The sequence below is a fragment of the Osmia bicornis genome, chromosome 10, assembly GCF_907164935.1.
Source record: "Osmia bicornis bicornis chromosome 10, iOsmBic2.1, whole genome shotgun sequence".
Taxonomy (NCBI): domain Eukaryota; kingdom Metazoa; phylum Arthropoda; class Insecta; order Hymenoptera; family Megachilidae; genus Osmia; species Osmia bicornis.
Genome location: NC_060225.1, coordinates 9,149,386 through 9,165,565, shown reverse-complemented (window position 1 = coordinate 9,165,565; position 16,180 = coordinate 9,149,386). Strand labels below are relative to the sequence as shown.

General features: G+C 32.3%; 3 protein-coding genes across 13 annotated transcripts; 2 read left to right on the top strand and 1 right to left on the bottom strand.

Moving 5' to 3' along the window:
• Positions 1 to 166: 166 nt before the first annotated feature.
• LOC114874197 (zinc transporter foi-like) lies at positions 167 to 7,639 on the bottom strand. Of its 4 annotated transcripts, XM_029183273.2 has the most exons (12): positions 7,428 to 7,639; positions 5,319 to 6,018; positions 4,548 to 4,612; positions 4,195 to 4,435; positions 3,936 to 4,105; positions 3,668 to 3,862; positions 3,453 to 3,582; positions 3,119 to 3,388; positions 2,842 to 3,018; positions 2,583 to 2,770; positions 2,332 to 2,517; positions 167 to 2,177 (listed from the first exon to the last, which is right to left on the bottom strand). In XM_029183273.2, exons 2-11 carry the CDS (start codon positions 6,007 to 6,009, stop codon positions 2,371 to 2,373), a joined length of 2,274 nt encoding a protein of 757 aa, XP_029039106.2. In that variant the 5' UTR covers positions 6,010 to 6,018; positions 7,428 to 7,639; the 3' UTR covers positions 167 to 2,177; positions 2,332 to 2,370. The 4 variants fall into 4 exon arrangements, with proteins under 4 accessions (XP_029039106.2, XP_029039105.2, XP_029039101.2 ...); XM_029183272.2 differs by having other exon boundaries at positions 167 to 2,517; positions 7,498 to 7,639; XM_029183268.2 differs by having other exon boundaries at positions 167 to 2,517; positions 7,428 to 7,638.
• Positions 7,640 to 9,343: 1,704 nt separating this feature from the next.
• On the top strand, positions 9,344 to 13,676 carry LOC114874206 (OTU domain-containing protein 5-B). Of its 7 annotated transcripts, none has more exons than XM_029183294.2 (12): positions 9,344 to 9,918; positions 10,007 to 10,099; positions 10,289 to 10,422; positions 10,559 to 10,689; positions 10,768 to 10,943; positions 11,024 to 11,179; positions 11,255 to 11,411; positions 11,493 to 11,704; positions 11,773 to 11,892; positions 11,966 to 12,118; positions 12,181 to 12,388; positions 12,462 to 13,676. In XM_029183294.2, the coding sequence occupies exons 1-12, from the start codon at positions 9,781 to 9,783 to the stop codon at positions 12,605 to 12,607; spliced, it is 1,824 nt and encodes a 607-aa protein (XP_029039127.1). In that variant the 5' UTR covers positions 9,344 to 9,780; the 3' UTR covers positions 12,608 to 13,676. The 7 variants fall into 7 exon arrangements, with proteins under 7 accessions (XP_029039127.1, XP_029039134.1, XP_029039131.1 ...); XM_029183298.2 differs by having other exon boundaries at positions 9,356 to 9,918; positions 10,289 to 10,380; XM_029183297.2 differs by having other exon boundaries at positions 9,356 to 9,918; positions 10,795 to 10,943.
• Positions 13,677 to 14,144: 468 nt separating this feature from the next.
• On the top strand, positions 14,145 to 16,119 carry LOC123988271 (serine/threonine-protein kinase Nek5-like). Of its 2 annotated transcripts, none has more exons than XM_046287570.1 (6): positions 14,145 to 14,264; positions 14,321 to 14,411; positions 14,643 to 14,810; positions 14,931 to 15,091; positions 15,212 to 15,368; positions 15,441 to 16,119. In XM_046287570.1, exons 1-6 carry the CDS (start codon positions 14,206 to 14,208, stop codon positions 15,699 to 15,701), a joined length of 897 nt encoding a protein of 298 aa, XP_046143526.1. In that variant the 5' UTR covers positions 14,145 to 14,205; the 3' UTR covers positions 15,702 to 16,119. The 2 variants fall into 2 exon arrangements, with proteins under 2 accessions (XP_046143526.1, XP_046143525.1); XM_046287569.1 differs by having other exon boundaries at positions 14,931 to 15,115.
• Positions 16,120 to 16,180: the final 61 nt, after the last annotated feature.

Sequence of the window (16,180 nt, the reverse complement as noted above, 5' to 3'; positions counted from 1 at the left end):
AACATGGAAGAAAAACCTAAACTTAGAAATGTGTATTCTGTAACAACAAAAGATTTCGATGAAATTTGTTTTATGTATTCATACATAACTAAGTATTCAAGTTAAGTAAGGAAGATGTAATATTTGCTACAAATAAAGGATTAAATGTAGTATTTTACAATAAGTATTCACAAAACGATCATTGCGCTTTTATTGAAGCAAGTAAAAACAAATTCGTCATTAAAAATGAATTTAAAGTAACAATTCTTCAAAGATGAAAACAAATTTACTATTTTCATTTATGTTATAAATGAAAAAAAGCCAAGTTCTATACGATATACAATAGTGGATAAATCATTTGCTTAAAATTTATGTTTACAAGAATATAATGCTTTTTTTCAATTTTTACATTTTCTGTAAAAAAATACATTATTATTAATCATAGCATTAATTCTTAACACGTACCAGCAAATAATAATGGCTTTTCCTGGTAAAAAAACTCGAAGGATCAGTAATCTCGCCATCACTTGTCTATCTCTAGCATGCTTTTAGGAGCACGAGTAAGATGAACAAGTGGTAACCATTCGTCGCTACAGTTTTTCTTACCACGGAAACGCACGGCTGTTTGCTGGTACATAAACAAAATACATTTTAAATATAAGTAACTTACGATAAGTGAACGAGGTTTCGGTGTAATTTGGTTATTTAGATTGTATATTCTTTAAGTAATTAAAAAAAATGTGCATGATATACCCTTTTTATAACACATTTTTTTACTTATTAGGGCCATGATCGTAATAAATGCAATAGCATACAAGAATAATATAATGCTGAGAAAGTTTTCTTCAAAACATGATCGTATAATGGATTAGAGGAATTTTTTTTCACAATCATAATATTCTTTTCATGTTTTTTGTATAAGTACAACTAAAATGTTTATAAGTTTCAATCATGTACATACTATCTTATGACATGCAGATATGTACATACAATTGTAAGTAATTACCAATTTAATTATTGGTAATTATTGTGGCAGTATGAAGGTTCATATTTCAAAATTATCTATATATCCAATTATTATAAATGGTAATATACCATCACTCCTTCCGTGTGTATTAATATTAGGTAAAATTATTTTGTGCATAGGCATACTTTTCATAGTTTCACAAAACTAAGACATGTTGCATTATGAATAATCTTATTTGGTAACTGAATTTTTTTAATGAATAATTGAAACAGCAACTTATACATATATTAAGTATATTTAAACCATTGCGCAAATGCAGAATAATTATAACAAAAGCTCAAAAAAAATAAGCATCAAAGTTTAAAAAATAAACATCTTTGCAAACTTATTGAAATGCATTTATGATCGACAAATATACAGTTTCCTATGATTTGGGTTTTTGATTTAGACTCAATTACTGTACATCTATTTTATCTTAATACCATCTTAAATCATGTACAATATCTGATTAACTTCAATGCTAGAATTATATATGATGCTGATTCAATTAAAAAATATTTGAAGCAGTATTTATTCAAAGAATCGTATCAAAATAAAGAATGCAGTACTTAAATATATCACAATTAAATTTGGGCACTGATACAGCAATAACTCTGAAAGCACACATATTATGTAAATGCCAGGCAATTAATAACTAAAACGAAAATGACAAAAACTTTAACTAAAAGTAATTTATGTTTATACCAAATAAAAAATTAGGAGGATATTTTATTCAGAATAATGTCAATAAGTAATAGTTCTTATCTTTTTATGATTTCTTTCTTCTGAATTCAACTGTTAATCGTTTATAATGAAAATTAAGTAAAGAACTGCATGGCATTTTCACAAATTCATGCGTTTTGTTATTAGTAAAGTATCAAAATCTATCGATTAAAAATTGACTACAATTACCTACTTTTATAACGTTTTGTCCATTAAGTTGCAAAATACTTAAATGGTAGCCTGATTTTTGGCTTCCATTGTATATTAGAATGCAATACTTCAAACGTGATTTTTAATAAGTATACTTCAAATATTGTCGTCATATTTGCGTTATCTAACTTCCTTCGAACTATATTTCTTTTAACTGTTAAATTGTGCACCGAGTATTCTTAACATTGTAAAACATTTAGCATTTATCTGTTGGTAGTACCTTCTTAAGTTTTTTTTTAACAATCAATTAAGTCGTCATCTACAAGAAATCTTATGCTAGATACGTGAAGGAAAATGAAATTGCTTATATTACAGTTTAAAGTGAATATCGTTTCGGTAAGAATGCACAGTCAAAATTTTATTGATCCAAATGTTGACTGTAAACAGATCTATAGGAAGTACTGCAAGCTTACCATCGTTCAAAAAATTTCTCAGTCTTTATGAAGTTAATTTTAATCGCTGAATATATTCTTAAGATCATGTTCGTATAATGCTATAATTAACATTATTCCAAGACCACATGATAGTCCTAATGCTTGTAAAATACATTGCAGGTGAAAACTACGATCCACAGAGTGACTTGAAGATAATTCTGGAATCTAAATCAAATACAACTGTGAAGAAGCAAGATAATAAGAAGGTATACTATATGTAAACCACTTACCATGTCTACTAATGCTATATATATAAACATTCCTGCAGCAGCAGCAAACATCCAACTACTTACAGCGGGTGTACTTCCTAATAATACACCAAATATCATACCGAACAAACAAAGAATGGAAGATAACAAATTATAAAAAACAGCCTGTTTAGCACTCATTCCGGCTTTTAATAGAACTGCAAAGTCTCCTATGCAATGAGAAAAGCTGTATTAGAATTTTGCAATATTTTTCATATTTAATTGCATATAACACGTATACCTATTTCATGGGGTAATTCGTGGCAAAATACAGCTATAGCTGTAGAAAATCCACCTGCTATATTTGCCGAAAAAGCAGCACCTATAGCCATGCCATCTGTAAAATTGTGCAAACCATCACCCATTACTACCATCCAAGCAACGCTCGACATTGATTCAGGTGCAGAATGAACGTGACCTAAATAAATTAAATGTTATATTATTTAATAAATATACAGGGTGTTCTGGTCCTGCATACGTAACAAAAGTATAGATTACATTAAACAACTAAATAGTACCATGTGAGTGAGTATGACCATGGTGTTTTGTTTCATGTTCACGTATAATAACAGTATAACTTTCAGACTCGTTTAATGGTACATCTGCACCGTCAGTATTTTTTTTCGGATTTACTATCGAATCCTCTAGCCTCCAATCTTCGTTTAATTTCTTTTCTACATCATTGGTCATAATTTTTGAAACCGAATTGCAATTCGATGTTAAAGGTTTTTCTTCTTCGATCACAGGAGGCCTTTCATGATTATTGTGTTGACGATTATGATGATTATCTGAACAATAAGGAAAAAAAATGAACAATTTATCATAACTACAATTAAATTAAAAAAACTTTACCTTGAGTATCCGTACTGATTTCACCGTAACAGTATGGATACGATGAATATTTGTGTTTGCAGAGTTTTTCTCCAACAACATTGCTGTTTGGTCCATCAGTTTCTCTCATTACTCTGACGCGTGAAGGCAACTAAAATTGACATTTTATTTTCTTATGTAATGGATGTGAAGTTCTATAATGTCTCATAGCTCATTCATTTCTTTGATAGTTTTACCTTGTTGCGCCGTTGTCGAAGTTTTCTCCATTCCGCTAACATCATCAAAGCTTTTTCCGTAAAAAAGAATAACGCGAGACCCATCATCGCAACCAGTCCCTTCCACATGTTCATATTGTGTTGTTCCTTGTGATCTGTGTCATGATTATCATCGTTAGAGCTATGTTCATGACCATGATCATGAGACATCATTGCCTGGAAGAAAGATGTAATGATTATTTAAATTTTTCTTATGAAGAATAATTGCATTCGTTAAATTCAATCTTACATGTGGTAAAAGGTGAATAAGAGCATCGCCGCACAATGTTCCTACGGCAAGAGCAACTAGAAATTGCAATAACTGATGGTAATAAACTTTACCCATAAAAGGTATAACAGCTACACCAAGTAAACCACACAGACTGATTATTAGAATACTGATCGTAGAATAGGCCCATACTAAACAATAAGAAGAAATATATTTAGTAAGGCGTTAATTGTATTTAGAAGAAAAAAAATTATCTTTTCATGTGATTTGTATTTTATACCTTGAACCATATTACGTGTCATGTCTTCTCCAGGGTATTTATTAACTATTATTGGCTTATAATTCTCTGGTACGCGAATACATCCATTTCTCTCTGAACTTGATTCACCTGCTAGTTGATAAACAAGAGCTGGACACACGCGTTCAAAAAGCCAACTTGGTAATGTCGAATTATTATTAGTGTTGAAATTATAGGGTATATCTCTTGCAACAGTACTTAGTAATTCTTTGCTACTTAAGCACTGAAATGGCGGGACAATCACTTATAAGGAATATTTAATAATTTCAGAGAAAAAATAATCTACTTGATTTTTTCTAACAAAATTTGATTTGAATTATTATAATTTATCTTACCCGTTCTTTCCTAACTTCATTTTCATGATCTGTTAGGCCACTGTTTTGTGAATTCGTTAATTTATCTGTAATAAAAAAGTTACAAAAGTTATGAGAAGTTACATAATACAATGTTAAATAAAACTGTTTACTGGACAAACAAATGAATATTCATAAATTTGAAAAAATTTCTTTTTAAAACAAGAAGCACTATTTCACAGAAGATTTATATGACATACTTTCAGCAGTAGCAAAAACATTATACTATGAAGCTACTGATAACAGCAAAATACTAGTTATCTGCACCAAGGATACAGTTACTCAAGATATAATTATTTGATCATTGATACCTGATGCAATAACATGCTAGAACTAAAGTTTATATATTGCATGTAATTATTTCAAAGAACAAATATATTTTAATAAAGATCTTAATAAGAGTTCAATAAAATCAATAAGTAACTTGATGAGGCAATTGAACAAGTTAAGCTAAACTATTATTATTATTATTATTATTATTATGAATTTCATATTAAATCAACTTAAAATATTATTAGATTGTATCTGTAGTAGAGCAGATGTGTCTACATTACTTATTATGATTGATAGGCTGGTAATTGGTAATTAAAAGTGGTATGTTGATATCATTTATATAAGAGTGATTTCACTGAAGTGATCTTAAGATATGCTTCATGTTTTAAAGATATAGTTACCATAAATAAATTTTCTCCTTTCAATTTAATTGTTTTTTACTTACAATTATGAAAATTTATACTTTTAATAAGAGCTTACCTATTGGATTTTCATGCTGACTAGTAACAATATTATGTTCTTCCAATCTAGATATATCTGTTAATAACCTTAATAATCCTAATTTTTTTAATAACTTTTCAAAACCTTCCATTGTTACGCTTGTACCATCTCCATAAGTTTCAAAAATTTTTTTCATGAAATACTTTTCATCTATAATATCTACATTTCTCTTATTTCTAACCCTGTTGAGAGAATTTTGATCTGAATTCAATTCTCCTTTATAAATGATTTCAATTTGGCCCAGCCTTTCCAATATTTCTACATTTTTTGAGGTTGTAGGATCTTCTTCTGTTATTGGAATATTTTTGATGTTTTCATCAGGTTTTACAGTTTCTTCATTTTCCACTTTAGCTTCATTCGTGGCAATTGGTGCCAACAAGTTAGAACTATTGTTATTATTATCTAATACATTAGAGGATTTAACAGTACCATCATTAGAAGCACTTGGATTATTTGAATTAATTTTTTTCACATCCCTCTGTTGTGTTTCTTTGTACTTCATTAGTAACCATGATGGTTGTAATTGCTCATTAGAATCTGGTAGCTCCTCAGATTTGACAGAATTATAAATTGTTTGTCCAGCAGTTGAGAATTCTGTATGTGCTGAACAAGGAGTATGTGCAGCGCATAAAACGCATACTACACAGACTGTGACAAAGTGATGTGACATGTTGAGCCTCTGTAAAAAAAGAGAATGAAAAGTTTCAGTGCAATATATATTAACTTGTCATTTAAATTATTCATGGTACATTATGATTTATTTGAAAATCATTGCATTATAATATTGATAACAGAATATTACGTCAAAAAGGAAACAGTTATCTATGCAACAATGATAATGATAGCCCATTCAAACACAACAATGCCCTTGAGTTATTATATATACTTGTGTAATTGAATCAGAGAATTACCTCTTATATTCATAAATTTGAAATTTTGCAAGGATAAGATCAGTGTATCCCAAAAAATTCTTCATTAAAACTATTAATAGAAATTATAGACACCAAATAGTAGGATTGGTATTTAGGATAAAACAGAAAACTGATATATTATGTTTCAAAACTATTGTTAAAATAAGATCATGTATTTACTAGAGACAAAAATAAGATATACATAATTTACAATAACAATTAGTACAGTGTATAGAGAAACTATTAATCATTTTGAGTTTTTCATCTTTTTTAAATTCTAAAAATATTCTATTTCTATTTATAAAGAAACAGATAAGTAAATTATGTTCAGTGCAGCTATCAATGACACAGATATGATAAACATAAAATGGATATGATTTATGACAATATGAATTGATTTAAAGTTAAGTGGTGATTGATTGTAATTTCAAAAATGAGTATATTCTTGTAGTAGTAAAAATAACAAATACTAAAATTAAACATTAGTCATCTTCATGATATGATTCCCATGCATAAAATTAACTCTATGAAATGAAATTTATTTAATATGATTGTTCACTTTAAATAAAGATAGTAAACAATTTAATGTTAACGTGTATTTAAAAAAAGGCCTAAAAGGGCACATACATAAACATGTTTTATCCTATCAACTACCGTATCTAATAAGTGAATATATGTATCAATTTACGACAAAATAATTAGTATTATTTAAATACAACGTAAAAATAGCGTATGATAAGTCGTTTCAACTCGATATGGAAATTCAAGTTAATAATGCAATCATAACTGTGATTCGCGAGAAAATATATAATTCCGTGAGAAGTGAAAAATCGGGCATTTTATGAGAGAAACTACGTAAACGATTGAACATGAGTGCGCGGATGTGTCGTATCCGAAATAGTCAAGGTGTTCGATCTTGCGATTGCTCCGTCAAAAACCGTATTTTTAGCTGTCAAAAAGAGAAGGAGATCGGCGCTTATCCTCCTCCTTACCCTACTCCACCGTAACGATCCCTGACAGAATTTAGAATTTAGGTTAGAAAGGCGGCCTCTTGCTTTAATATAAAAAAAAAGATGTGTCAAGTTTTGGCTCGAGACCTGATAATTTCCTGTCAACATATGAAATCCAATAGAAGTTCACTGGGTTAAGCAACGTTATATACTGTCAATATAATTACCTTTACACGATTAGTGAAACAAAATTCCCGCTAGGAAGTGGCATATGCTAATTGATCGAAACGCGCTCACCAGCTTGCGGAAAGCTCGCGAAGTCCCACGTTAACGCAAGAAGAACCCTTCAACACTCGTCTATCTCCTTTCTTCCCTCCTCGACCAACCGCCGAAAGCAACTCCGCCGCGTGTGAGCAACAAGTATACTCTGAATGTAGTCGTCCGTTAATCCTCGACAGGATGACAAGCCTAGAAAATGAGAATTTTTTAATGCGAGTTACATAATTATTGCCGAGGGTGGCACTATCGCGGTTGCCAGGCTTTAAAATTTAGCACTTCGGTTGCCAACACTGATATACGATTCTACGCTACCTTCAGAATGATGGCAGCTTCGTTATTTCATAACTGTAATTAATTCTGCTACCTTATAATGTGAGAAAGACCGCGTATCGATAATAATTAATTTACTTAGATAGGACATATATGTACTTTTATTTCAAATATAGCGACTTGTACTGCCGCCTGTCAAAAACGGAATGTTAGCGCCACTTAGCGACAAAGCGTGGAACTACATATGTCAAAACCGAGCTGTTGGTAACTTACCAGTAAAACTCAGTCGATATTTTGTAGATAGAAATCAACCGGTGTGTTGAGCCAATCTTCCGGATTTCAAATCTTTTATATGTATGTAAAGTACAAAGTATGGTACGGTTGCTCATATTTCCTGATTATATCCTAAATTTTATAACCTTTAATGATTAAAAATCAATTTTTTAAATCACTTTTAATTTCACATACACGAACTGCGAATGATCGCGCGGTCGATCGCAGAAAACGAATGAACTGCGCCCTATAGAAAAAACGAGCAACTAAATTTGTGGTCTGCTTTATCTTATTGACATCTTTCGCGAGTAAAAAATGAACGAAATCGTAGTTCTCAAATTTCTTCTACCTGGCGGCTTGTACATTATCCCCTGGGTGCTCGTTTTGCTCTATCTGGCCCAAAGAATGTTAGCCTGGTATCCATTTGGATATACGATTCGCAAAAATGTTTATATTACGAATAAATTAACGCAGGTGAGTGTGATCCGCCATTTTCTTGACCGTCGACAGACATCAATTTCAATATTTTATAATTTTTTGACGATTTGGGTAATATAAAGGCCAGACTAACATTCTTTAAGGTCTCCTAAACACGTCCCTCAAATTTTTTTGCAATCTGTTCAGTAATGACGACGTAATTTGAGAACCACAGCCGACTCTAGTACTAGCCGTGCTGAAGTAAAAATGGCAACACCGCGGGAGTCCGGTCTGAATATATCAACATCTAACCCTACTCTATCTGCCTCCCGGACTCCCAGACTCCCAGCCAATCAACGTCGTCGGACTCTCGGCTACTCTCTGGACTTCACATAACCTCTTTGGTTTCGTTCCAATAATTTCGCTTGTTTCAAGGTTTTTATTCACTTATATACACGTTTATCAATTCTTAAATGTTTCAATTTGATCCAAAGATGGTCTCATTTTGCTTCATACCTAAATTTTCTTGAAACCACTGTAAATATTTCAAATATCATGCTTCACAACACCAAACTACTTCGAGAGTACACAAAATTTATATTACATTTATAACAATTTTATACTACCACATCACTTCTACTTGCCATAGTTGCAACGTTTATGTATTGTTTATACATAATTAATACAAAATAGCGTATATTACTACAGCTTTTAATTAAAAAAGACGGTAATTACAATTCCGAGCACAGGACTCTGTTTTTGAAAATAGGACTCCCGATTGTCACGTGAGCGGTGTTGCCACGTTGTTCAGCATGGCTAGTACTAGAGTCGGCTGTGTTGAGAACTCGTTTCTAGGGATTTTTCTAGGGACTGTCAGTAAGTTTTCAATGTTTGCCAACTGACTGATAAATATTCAATGTAGGGACTTTAACTAGCCACATTGGGGAAAATACCATAAGACATATTGGTAACAAGTCGCCTAGTAGTGTGTGCAAGTGTAGTCATGGCTGTCTGACAAAACATTCGAAATAACAAGAATTAATGTGGTAGTTGCTTATCAAAGGTATCATGCCGTGTTTTTTACGAAGTGTAACATTGCCCTGATTCAAAATTCAAGGAGTTTATTGCCGACATAGCGTGTACGCTTTTATTCAAATCCACGTACTTTGGAGTGTACTTTGTAGATATCGTTGAGGGATAATAATAAATAAGTGGATAACAGTTGTGTGGTGAGGAAGGAAGTACGGAAGGCGCAGCGAGCGTGAGGCTGCAAAATTCTTCTTTGAAATCTTGTTAAAACGAACGTCGCGTCTGACGACCACCGACGATCGATTACGCAAGATGACCATTCTGTCGAAGAAGAAGACGAACGCCTCAAAAGATAGACGAGAAGGAGGCAGCACTTCCGAAGTCGATGTTCATGGAGTGCAAAATGAGCATAACTCTGGGTCCATCACACTACCAAATAGCCCGTATCAGGTGAATGAATATCTCCTCATTGCAGCCATGCTACTCGCATAGTAGTTGCAAGAGCAAACCTTAAACGACCTTTTGCGAACCGTGACAGGTACGTGCAGCGAACGGTTTCGCGGTCGATCTTCATGGGGTTCAATCTGATCATGGATCTGGTTCTATCGTTCTTACTGGAAGTTCGTACGAGGTAAAAAATATTGACAAATTAATTTCTTTTTTTCTCGAACCATTCGTCATTTCTTTCTTCTTTTATCATTCTTGATTAAACAAAAGTTTTTCAAAAAATAGAGCAAGTAAATTAATATTTGCTATGCATAGTTTACCATAATCACATATTGTAATGCAATAGTACATTTCAAATGTTGTTGTATTGAAGACAAGCGTTGATCGCCGTGAAGATAAACACTTTGAAGAAGCGAGTGGCCCAAGTCATGGCAAACGTCATAGACAACGAGCAAGTCCCCATAGGTATGCACTACGAACAAAATATGTGATCAACAATGATTTAATGTAAGATTGTACTTATAATTTTATGATTTATATAAACCCATATGAGATTCAAAGTATTTCTTCAATTCACGTATTATTATTTTGTTATATTATGTCTGTTTCATGTGCTGTAAATAATATTTTTATCTTTAAATAGTTGTATTGGAAGAAATTCACGTTCAAAACGTGAAAGAGAAAGAGACAGAGGTAGAGAGAGAGAAAGAGAGAGGGAAAGAGAACGCGAAAGACAAGCTACACCTCCAGCTGCTTCCTGCAGTGGCTTACAAGGTTTATATTTATAAAACTCTTGTTATTGTATTAAATAAATGTCCTCACAAAAAATGTTTTATAAATATCTGTTTAAAGAGATAATAAATGGTATAATTTATTTAGCTACGGATGCTGGCATAATAGCTAATAATCGAATGGCTATTGTTGGAGCTGCAGCAAATTTAGAACATGAATTAGCTAATGGTTATAATAGTGGGGATGAATATACTGGCAGAACTGGAAATAATCTTACCTTGGCTGAATGGCAAGAGGTTGGTTTGATATTTTATATCCAAATACTTTATTGTTTAAATGTTCAATAATTGAGACATGCAGTATTCTTCGTGTTTAGCGAGATAGGTGGTTTGAAAAACGAATGCGGAAAATGGGATTTATTGTGAAAAAAATGGGTGAAGATGGAGCATGTCTGTTCAGAGCTGTTGCAGATCAAGTTTATGGTGATCAAGAAATGCATGGTGTAGTAAGGAAGCATTGCATGGATTATATAGTGAGTAGTAGATACAAGGGTAATAGAAGAATTATACGAAAGCAAGATTGTTAATTATATGATACGGTTTTTTAGGCTTCCAATCAAGAATTTTTTTCTCACTTCGTAGCGGAAGATTTTAGCACGTATGTAGATAGGAAACGACAAGAATATGTACATGGAAATCACATAGAAATGCAAGCAATGTCGGAAATGTATAATCGTAGCATTCAGTTATATTGCTACAGCAATGGTGTGTACTAATATATATATATTTTTACTTAATGGGTTTCTTAATGAACCTAACGATCGCGATTTTTTTAATTGTTTACAGAACCAATCAATATCTTCCATACAATGGTTGAAAGTGATAACGAACCGATACGATTGTCTTATCAACGTGGTAGTCATTATAATAGTATAGTAGACCCATATAAAGCTACAGTTGGTGTTGGACTCGGCCTACCATCATACAATCCTGGTGCTGCAGATCGACAACTGATATCAGACGCAGTTCGTCAAAGCGAAGAGTTGCATATCGAACAGGTACGAAAATTAAAATTATACTTCTTCATTTTGCTTGATTATCAATAACCGATGAAATGATTTTTCAGACGATGCTGGAAGATAAAATAAAAGCAACGGACTGGGAAGCAACGAACGAAGCAATAGAGGAACAAGTTGCCAGAGAAAGTTATTTGCAATGGTTAAGAGACAACGAGATGCGGAAAGCGGTAAGTCGTGCATGATTTTCTGTTGCTTTGCGTCAATAATGCTAAAGTGCAGCCCTGTGCTTTTCGAATAAAGCGATCAGCTAGTAGTAGCAGTACAAGTACGGTGACCAGCGCACAACACAGTCACGCTCATTTTCATCCTCATGGTGGTCGTGGACAGCAACGTCATACATCTTCTCCAACCACGACCCAAACTAGCCAAGATAATTTACGAAATTCTCCGAAGGTCCGTTTCATTATCGATTATTCGTTAATGCGGCAACAAAAAAATTTTGTTTCTAATTTTAGGTAAACGATTCGGTAAGATACAACAAAAGGTCGCCTCAACATCAGTCAACCCAAGGATCTACCATACCTCACCTTACCTCGGATTTCGAATCTAAAATTTCTCAAGAACCTATGCCAGGCAGCAGTAAAGAAGCCCGTGCATCGCCAGATATCTCGTTGTTTAATCGTCTTCCTCCCGAAGTATTCGGTAAGACGACTAAAATGATGTGTATGTGCTTCACGTTTAAAAAATTAATTATTATAAAACTTCAATGATGTATTTATAAAATAAATGTTGACAGGTTTGACCGATTGGGAGGACAGTGATATACTTTCACAAGTTTTGGCGACGTCGCAGCAAGAATACTTGGACAGTCTGAAACAATCACGGAGTTCTGCCACCTCCGGCAATGATGCTAACAATATATTAGATTCCAGTAACAGTTAATTTTTAAAACCGTTATCGATAATGTTCGGAGGAATACTGAAGTAAAAGTATATGCATTTTTATGCAGTGTTTTTCATAGGATGTGATATATCCGAAAAAATAAGATAGTTCTAAATCAAAAAATGAAGCAATTCTTAGTGTTATCACATGATCATTAATCGCTAAAGGTCATTGATAATTTTGTTGAATGCATGCCTAATAAACTTTTAATTACTAGTAGCAAATCGTATCGTGTCGACTTTTATTAAGATTGCATATATAAAATTAGATTTAAATTCTCAAGTATAGGTATCCAGGAGAATGGTTTGACTGTCATTTTATGATGCCTCATTGTAAACTATTTACACAGTGATTTATTATAATATGAAACCATAGAAATACCTCGTTTTATTCGCAAAAGTAGATAACTTATGGAATTATTTAAGTTTATTAAGGATGCATCTGATGTCTGCCATTAGTAATAATAAAATGTAATCGATACAAATGATCAGGTAAAAGCATCAAGAATTGTTTTGTTTTTAGTTTAAAGGTTTTTTGTTTGATAGGTACTGTGCATCTTATGGGATACTCTGTACATAGTGCAGTATCATCTAATTCTGCATTACAATAGGGTATAAGGTGGTTTGCTTTTTTTTCCATGGAAATAAATGTTCAGTGAGCATTAATCATCGTTCGGTTCCTCTCTGGGATTCTCGATGTATAAAAGGGTACTCTAAAAATGGTACATACATCGTTCTTACGTGCACTATTTGAACACTAGAGTAGCCATATTATTTTTGTCTGCAGTGTTTCACCTCACCAGTGTCATGATGTTTTGTACAATCAATTTCAAAGCAAAAGCAGAAAGCAATTCTTTTTCAGTCATTATTATATATATTAAATTTCTTGCGTGTTTCTGGATGCAATGTATACTATCAATGTTTATGCAAACCATGCAATCCGATCTGGATAACTACGTAATTATACCTTTTTCGTGGTACGATATGATGCATCTTAAACGCTTTAGGAAAAATCTTTATTGCGTTATTTGTAAAAAAAAGACAAATAAAACTACTACAATGTAATTTAACTTTGAACTTTCCCTTCCTTTGTGTATTTTTGTTAATTTGTTAGTTTATACGTTGAAATGCAAAGTTAAAATAAATGTACGTATAGATTATTGGATAAGATAGTAATTTTAGAAATATTAGTTAGTATTAAAATAATTCTTTATGAATTGTGAATGAGAATGTTTTTGTAAACACTTTTTATGAATAATAAATCCCTAAATTCATGCACATCATATCCTTGAAATGTGCTAGTAATCATAATTGTTCTAATATCATTTTATTTACTTGTTTGTAATGGCGCGCCGTCAGTCAATTAATCAAATCAACGTTTTATTATATTCCTTCCCAATTATTTACAGAAAGCAATTATTATTTTTAATTCATTATTTTATCTGAGAATATCAATTAAAATATCAACGAACAATAATATTTCAAAAAATTAAATAAGATGTAAGATAATAAATGGATCATTCTTCGATAGTCAGTAATCGTACTTGTTGGTGAAAGCTTATAACGCAACATGGTTTGTTTTTAATATTTTATATAAAAATGTCAATGCATATAAATGATTATGTATTCGAAATATTGTTAGGACAAGGTAGTTTCGGGTATGTATTTAAATTAAACTTCAATTCTCCATTTTCTTATTATTCTTTGTTTCTAGATCTGTTTATCTAGTGCGACGAAAGAAAGACTCGAAACCGTTCGTCGTGAAAGAACAAGCTTCAGGCGCTATAAATGCTTTACCGTTTAAGGTGAGAAAATTCAATGGAATTAAATAAATTTAGTTTATAATTTATAAATTTATAATTTAATTATAAATTTTGACATATTAACTATTCGAAACTGTTTTACCTACTAGATTCGAAGGTAACAATAACACTTTTTTTGCGGCCTCCTTTACTACTTAAATACATGACCAACAATTAAAAATTTTAATCTAGGTACAATTGTAGGTATCAAAAACGAATTCTGTTTTCGTATAGAATATATTAGAAGAAGTGCAATGTTTGCATACACTAAGGCATCCTAATATAGTCGCTTATTACGGAGCCTGGATAGAAAACAATCACAGTTACATTCTTATGGAGTACGCCACGCGGTGCACCTTAAAGGATTTGCTAGAAAAATATCAATCTCCTCTGAGAGAAGAAGTAAGTTGAAGCCATAGCTTTTTCAAATTTCTTTGATACATCCGTTATCGGCAGAATGCAAAATACATCGCGATATCGCTTGATATTTTTATTTTATTATTTTGTTACGTATTTACACAGGATGCGCTGTACTTATTCTCTCAAATCGTCCTCGGCGTTCATCACATTCATTTCGAGAAGATACTCCATCGTGATTTAAAGCCAGAGAACATCATGTTGACGGGAAGTCGCGGGGAGATCGTGAAAATTGGAGATTTTGGCGTGTCGAAAAATTTCAAAGAGTATAATAGAAATATTTCGGTGCAATAAGTTCCTTGAGGACTGAGTGCCCGGTATTTCAACAATAATAATAATAGAAATACAAAATAGATTTTATAAGAAATTAATAATATCTGTTACAGATTAAACAGTCCATCGACCGTGTGTCGCGCTGGATCGTTTTATTATATGGCCCCAGAAATGTTGAAAGGGCAATCTTATGACTTCAAATGCGACATATGGAGTATGGGTGTGATTCTTTATGAAATGATCACGAAAAGACATCCCTTTCCTGCCACGGTAAATTTATCATTTCAATATAATATTTAATTAAATCATTGTAATCGACGCTATCATTAAAAATATTTTCAGACATTATCAGAGATCATAAAAATGATTTGCGAAGAAGATCCTCAGCCTCTTCACAAAGATACCTCGGCACCTGTCGTGAATATAATATCAAAAATGTTGAGGAAACAGTCGTTTTACCGTCCAAAAACGAATCAGTTGGTTCTATGCCCTTATCTCGTACCTTATATCGTTCGGGTGTACATGAATCTCGGACGAATTCCGAAAAATAAGAATTTTGGACCGGAAATGTTTCTGAAATTCTTACGATCACAACGGTTTTAGTTTAAATGAAAAATTTCCATGCTCTCCAGTACAATTGTTTTCATTCAATTCGAAACAAAAGGCAACCGGTTGATATAATTATTGTAGCTATTTATTGTTAGCTCTATGGAATTGTCCGATGAACGGTTATCGAACTCGGCTGGTATGCGCATACGTAGGATCAAAAGCGTAACGGCAGGAAACGAAGACCGGAACTGCGGAATGTTCGTTTTATTTCATCACGTGCATACCTGCCTCTTGAAAACCGTTCGGTTTGCATTTAGTTAGAAGGATATCATCCTTCTGTCTGTATTAAAGTTTTCAATAATCGTCTAGAAATGAAGAAACTCTTTGTTTAAAGTTATATCTGTGTGATTCAAAGTGTATCTTCCAATATATTTAAAGTAGATTCACAATGAAATATATAGTACAAATTTTACTTGGAAAATTTTTTAATAAACAGTTAGATTAATCTTTAAAACATCGTCAAATTAAAGATT